The sequence below is a fragment of the Mandrillus leucophaeus genome, unplaced genomic scaffold (assembly GCF_000951045.1).
Source record: "Mandrillus leucophaeus isolate KB7577 unplaced genomic scaffold, Mleu.le_1.0 Scaffold174, whole genome shotgun sequence".
Taxonomy (NCBI): Eukaryota; Metazoa; Chordata; class Mammalia; order Primates; family Cercopithecidae; genus Mandrillus; species Mandrillus leucophaeus.
In genome coordinates, this window is record NW_012101743.1 from 3,608,046 (window position 1) to 3,615,017 (window position 6,972).

Genomic DNA, 6,972 nt, shown 5'->3' on the forward strand with positions numbered 1-6,972 from the left:
AAATTTATTCATGCAATAACACCTATTCTCAGCCGGGCTCGATGGCTCATGTCTGTAATCCCAGCACTTTGGGAGGCCGAGGCATGCAGATCATGAGGTCAGGAGATTGAGACCATCCTGGCTAACACGGTGAAACTCCCTCTCTACTAAAAATACAAAAAAAATAAAAAAAAAATTAGCCGGGCGGGGTGGCAGGCGCCTGTAGTCCCAGCTACTCGGGAGGCTGAGGCAGGAGAATGGCGTGAACCCGTGAGGCCCAGCTTGCAGTGAGGCGAGATCACGCCACTGCACTCCAGCCTGGGAGACAGTGCAAGACTCCTGCTCAAAAATAAATAAATAAAATAAAATAAAATAAAAGAATACCAATTCTTCCTTTCTCACAGATAATCTCTATTTTCAGTTTGCTGATTACTTTTCCAGACCTTTTTCTATGCATCTACACACATAAATAGAGAGAAATGTTTGTGGTTTTATTGGAGGGAATGGCGCAGATTTACACACATGGCATCATGATCATTCTGCAACTTCTTTTTTTCACTTAACAACATATCCTGGAGATCTAGCCATGTGAGTATATATGGATCTACCTCATTCTATTAAACCGCTAAACACAATTCCATGGTATGGTAATTCCACAGTTTATTTAATTGCTCTGTTTGTAGAAATTTAGACTGTTTAAGTTGTTTTTCATTCCATAACCAAAGCTGCAGTGAACATGCTTTCTGTATGCTTCTCAGGAGCATGCACAGCTGCTTCTCTAGGCTGCATACTTAAAGGTGGAACTGTTGGGTCATAAATCATTCACATCTAAAATTTTAATAGATACTGCCAAGTTTGCCCTCCAAAAAGTCTACATCAAGTTTCAGTCCCATCAACATGAATGAAATTACCTCGTGTTAGTGGATAATATACCATCTTTTTGTTTTTGCAGATCTGATGGATAAAAAATATTTCATTGTTTCATTTTGCATTTCTCTAATTACTGGGGAAGTTGAATGACCATCATTTCCCATGTTGATTGTACATTAGTATTTCCCCTTCTGTAAACTATTTATTTCTTATTGAATTGTAGAAGCTCTTTTTCCATTTTAGAAGAATCCTTTGTCTATTATTTAGGCTGCAAATATCTTCTCCCCATCTGTAGCTTGTTTTTACTTTTGTTTATGGTATCTTTCAATATAAAAGGGTTTTTTATTTTAATGAATTTAAATCCATCAGTCTTTTCTTCTATGACTTTTGAATTTTGCGTCACGATTGGAAAAGCCTTCTCTACCCCCAAAGTTATAAAAATATTCTCTGATGTTTTCTCCTTGTATTTTTAGAAATCTGTTTTTAGTCCAATGGGAATCTATTTTTGTGAATGGTGTTTGTGTGAGAGGGTCTCGTTTTTTTTCCTAAATAGATGGCCTATTTTCCCAGCATCATCTCTTGAATAGTCCATTCTTCCCCTGCTGACTTACATATGCTAAATTTCCATATGAGCAGGAATCTGGTCTTAGACTGACTTTTCTGTTCCACTGCTCTTTTAGCTGTTCTGATGTCTTTACATCCTTACTTTCCATTCACTCAGCAATCACAGTAATCTGGCTTCTACCCACAGTTCCCCTCGAACTATTATTCTGAAATGTATTACTGACCTTCATATCACCAAACCCAATGAATATTTTTCAGTTCTGGTCTTCCTGGATACCACGTATCATTCCCTCCCATATGCTACATGATTTAGCTGTCCCTTGATTCTTCAATCAATAAAAATCATGATCATAGTATCTTCAGTTTATGAGGCAGTAACTCTGTGCCAGGTGTTTGAGCATTTCACATTCCACACACGTCAAATGTGCTTCACCACAACTCTCTAAGGTAGGTGTTATTATTATTATTATTACCATCATCATCATCCCCATTTTACAGATGAGAAAACTGAGGCATAGAAAATGTAAGTACCTTGTTCAAGATCCCTGGGCTAAAAAGACAGCAAGATGAAATTTGAAGCCAGGTCTGAGACCAAAGCCTAGGTTCCTAAGCACTCCCCTCTCCAGCCTGTCCTTCTCAGTCTCTCCCTTAAATCCCCTTTTCTCCAGCATCCTTTTTTATTTTTATTTTTCGAGATGGAGTCTCACTCTGTCGTCTAGGCTGGAGAGACATGGCATGATCTCAGTTCACTGCAACCTCCACCTTCGGGGTTCAAGCAATTCTTGTGCCTCAGCCTCCTGAGTAGCTGGGATTACAGGCACACACCACCATGCCCGGCTAATTTTTTTGTATTTCTAGTAGAGACGGGGGTTTCACCATGTTGGCCAGGCTGGTCTTGAACTCCTGGCCTCAAGTGATCCACCCACCTCGGCCTTCCAAAGTGCTGGAATTACAGGCTTAAGCCACTGTGCCCTGCCTCCAGCATCATTTAAATTGTAGCTTTCCGCAGTATCCGGGCTTAGTCATTCCTCTTCCCAGTTTATGCATGTGCCCTTGTAAAGCGGGATATTCTAATGCCCTGTTTCAATGCAGTTTCACTGACATATCTATGCTAATATGGCCCTAACAGCATGAAGAAAACATTGCTTTTTATTATACATCCCTGGAGCTCACTCCACCCTTGCTCCTAGTGCAGTTTCAAGGAGGCTTTTCATTTCTACTTATTTGATTTATTATAAGTATGCATCACATTTATAATCAGGAAGAAACAATAGGGATATCTTAAAAATATAACGGAAGGAGATTTGCCTCTGAGGGGCAGTATCTGTTCAGTCCTCCCAAGCCATTATTATCAAGGCATTGTCCAATGTTAGATATGTTGAATGTATGTAACTGAAAGAATTGTAAGAAATGTAATTGAAGTTTCTGAGCCATCTGCAGCTGAGATTAAGCACTCATAATGTGGCCCAAATATCCTTTCTCCAAAGTTTAATTTATTCTCAACCAAACAAGATTAGCACAATAAGCACGCCTATAAAAAGCAGAGGTGGCCAGGCCCAGTGGCTCATGCCTGTAATCCCAGCAATTTAGGAGGCTGAGGCTGGGGGCGGGGGGGGATCACTTGAGGTCAGGAGTTCGAGACCAGCCTGGCCAACATGGTGAAACCCGGTCTCTATTAAAAATATAGAAAAATTAGCAGGGTGTGGTGGTGTGCAACTGAGTCCAGCTACTCTCAGGAGGCTGAGGCAGGAGAATCACTTGAACCCTGGAGGTGGAGATTGTAGTGAGCTGAGATTGTGCCACTGCACTCCAGCCTGGGTGAGAGTGTGTGACTCCAGCTCAAAACAAAAAAAAAAAAAGAAGAGATGTCTTTTTTCTTTTTTCTAGATTTTCAAATGCAAAACAGAACTCAGTTCCATTATTAAGAAGCTACATATATTTATTCAGTATAAGGAAGTGAGTGTGGCTGTTGTAGTAGCTTTAAGGGGGAAATAAAAGAATTTGACATAAAGTTCATCTAAGCAGCAAGAGAATCCTGAAAGGATGAGAAGACCCTCTGCTTAAAATGATGAATGGCCCTTTCTGAGATAAGCACATGTGATAACCATGTGACTTCTGGTTAAATGCAGATGGTACCTGACCCACCCCTTATCACGTCCCCATCTCTGAGCCTCACCTAGTCTTCACTCACATACATTCTCAACCCCCCACATCTTTTTGTTTTGTTTTGAGACAGAGTCTTGCTCCGCCGCCCAGCCTGGAGTACAGTGGTACAATCTCAGCTCACTGCAACCTCTGCTTCCCAGGTTCAAGTGATTCTCCCGCCTCAGCCACCCGAGCAGCTGGAATTACAGGCACCCACCACCACACCCAGCTGATTTTTGTATTTTTAGTAGAGATGGGGTTTCATGATGTTGGCCAGGCTGGTCTCGCACTCCTGACTTCAAGGGATCTGCCCGCCTCAGCCTCCCAAAGTGCTGGGATTACAGGTGCAAGCCACCTTGCCTGGCACCCCAACATCTTTCCTGGACCCCTCCTACCTGTCTGCTTATTCCTGTTCAGTCCCTTTTCAGGATGTCTTTTCCTCCATCTATTGACTTAACATCCTGAGGTTTTTGTGTTAGCCCAGTGTTCTTCTTACTTTACTCTGATCCCTGGGTGATTTTACATGTGTCCATGGTTGGAACATATCACCTCTACCTTGATAACCCAATCTATATTTCTAGCCTCTTCTGATCTCCATCTCTGTGTGTTCAACTGCCTACTGCTGAAGGTCATTGCGTATCTCAGTATTCCTCAGACAGATCAAACTTGACATGTCCAAAACAGAGCTGATTATTTTGAACCCTGGTTCTCTCATGGAACGCCATCACCAATGCCCACTCTACAAAGCCAGAAATTTGGGCCTCATTCTAGATTTCTCTTTACACTTCACAACCTCACACCAAGTCTCTACCAAGTCTTGTTGACATTTACCTACTCAGTATTCAGCAAATCTGTCTCCTCTTCCCTATCTCAGCACCTATTTTACCTCTTGCCTCGATCATAAAATCTTCTGTGATCTGGCACCTGCGTACCTCTTCAGCCTCATCTCCCCGTTTTTTCCCCAAGCTTACTCCAAATGCTAGCCCAGGGGCACAACCAGGTTTTTCCAGCCCTTATGCTTATGCAATTTGAAAGACTCTCTGAGGAAAATAATACAACGTTGTGATTGAACATTAGTTACAGAGCTTTGGAAGGGGCCTGTGCAATCTTCATTAGCTTCACAGTGACTCTGCCCTCTGTCTAGCCAAAGAGAGCAAGCTGCACTTCCCTAGAACGTACCAGAATCCTGCACATCACTTTGCCTTTATACAGGCAGTTAATTCTGCCTGAGATGCCCCTCTCTCCCTTCCCTTGTCTGTCTGGCAAAACAGTTCGTCCTTCAAGAGTCAGCTCCGGAGGCACATCCTTTGTGAAGGCTTCCCTGACCTCCCTACGTAGAACTGACTGTTCTCGCCTTTGTGTTCTCGTTGTAACTTGTCGTTTATCTCTTTGTACCCTGTCCTTTACAGAACATCTTAAACTCTATGGAAATTATTTGCTTAAAACCGGTTTTGCCTGTGAGTGCCTCAAGGGCAGAGACTAAGCCATTCCTTTTTAGATGGTCAGAACTCCACAGTACCTGGCGCAAGGTGGGAGCTCAATAAAAGTTTGCCGCATGGAATTGAGACCTGACCCATGTATATTAGAAAGACACCCTTCTTTTGGCAAAGTGAGTGGAGTGGAACAGTTGCTGTAGACAGGGACACTGGACGGGGCCGATGCTTGGGAGGTACCTGCTGCTGCCCACACCATTCTGGGAGGACAGGCCCAGGCCTGATAACTGTGCTGTCTTCAAGACCCACATGGTGAGTTCCTCTGTGCGGCCCTCTACCAACCTCTCCACCTTTGCCACCCCACCGCCTTCCTTACCTGTCCTCTTTGTTGATCTGGTCCCCAAAGCCAACTGTGCTAACGATCGTGAGCTTTAGCCTCACGTTGCTCTCTTGGAGGTCATAGGTATTAGACTGGAGCTGGACGCCCGGCTGTGTGTGGGTGGCTGGCTCCCCTTCGAACTTGGTGTTGAACAGGGTGTCCATGAGGGTGGACTTGCCCAAACCTGTCTCTCCTGAAAAGCAAAAGGATAAATTATGGTCTGTTCACATAGTGACTATTCAGCCCTTACACATCATGTCTCAGATACACATTTGTTGACATGGGAAAATGAACATGATAAAACATAAAGCAAAAAGCAGATAGAAGCAGATGAACTGTATGATCTCAGTTAAATGAAAAAGACTAACAGGAACGATATAGATGGATCAGTAGTAGTTATCTCAGATAGTAGAATTGAGGTAGTTTTCATTTTATTCTTCCAATTTTTTTTCTGTCATTTGGAAATTTTACCTTGAGTATACACTGCTTTTTTTTTTTTTTTGAAATGGAATCTTGCTCTGTCACCCAGGCTAGAGCGCAATGGTGCGATCTTGGCTCACTGCAACCTCTACCTCCCCGGTTCAAGTGATTCTCCTGCCTCAGCCTCCCAAGTAGCTGGGATTACAGGCGCCCACCACCATGCCCGGCTAATTTTTGTGTTTTTAGTAGAGATGGGGTTTCACCATCTTGGCCAGGCTGGTCTCAAGCTCCTGACCTTGTGATCCACCCGCCTTGGCTTCCCAAAGTGCTGGGATTACAAGCGTTAGCCACTGCACCTGGCCGAGTATACATTGCTTTTATAGTCAGAAAAAGAAATTGTTATAGGCAGTGATGGAGAGGTATAGCTATGCCTAGAAAAAAAAGACTGGAAGGAAATACAATATACTCTTATCAATGGCTATCTCTGAGTGGTGACCTTATGTGTGGTTTTCATCCCTTTCTTTATGCTTTTCTATATTTCCCAAGTTTTCTAAATGGAATATGTATAGTTTTTGTCATAAAAATTACAGGAGTATTTTAATTTTTTTTTAAAAAGGACAGCAGTGGCCAGGCGTGGTGGCTCACGCCTATAATCCCAGCACTTTGGAAGCCTGAAGCAGGCAGATCACTTGAGGTCAGGAGTTCAAGACCAGCCTGGCCAACATTGTGAAACCCTGCCTCTACCAAAAAAAATATTATACATACACAATTTAGCCAGGCATGGTGGCAGACGCCTGTAATCCCAGCTACTGAAAGGCTGAGGCAGGAGAATTACTTGAACCAGGGGAGGCGGAGATTGCAGTGAGCTGAGATCATGCCATTGCACTCCAGCCTGGGCAACAGAGTGAGACTCCATCTCAAAAAAAAAACAGTGGTCCCTTGTCAAACAAATATCCTCTCATTCCAGTCCCCGCCTCTCCTCCCTGCCAAGCCTAAACAGCCTTCTGGGGATGCCCAGATGTGCCTCCCAGTGGTGAAAACTATGCAGGCTCCTGGCTTATCCTCCCATCCTGGTTGAATGGTTGAACTTTCGGTGAGACCATTTTTAACTAAGAGGGGTGGGGTGGGGAGACTTAGCAGGCCACAAAAATTCTTCTTCTTTTTTTCTTTTTTTTTTTTTTT

The 6,972-nt window shown here is 43.3% G+C and overlaps 1 protein-coding gene across 7 annotated transcripts in view; it reads right to left on the bottom strand.

Moving 5' to 3' along the window:
* The window catches only part of SEPT6 (septin 6), an 80,621-nt gene that overhangs the window by 45,046 nt on the left and 28,603 nt on the right, over positions 1-6,972 (bottom strand). For all 7 annotated transcript variants that reach the window (XM_011977159.1, XM_011977162.1, XM_011977164.1 and 4 more), the window contains one exon: positions 5,368-5,563. In XM_011977159.1, coding sequence (XP_011832549.1) covers positions 5,368-5,563 — 196 coding nt within the window. The remainder of the gene's footprint in view (positions 1-5,367; positions 5,564-6,972) is intronic.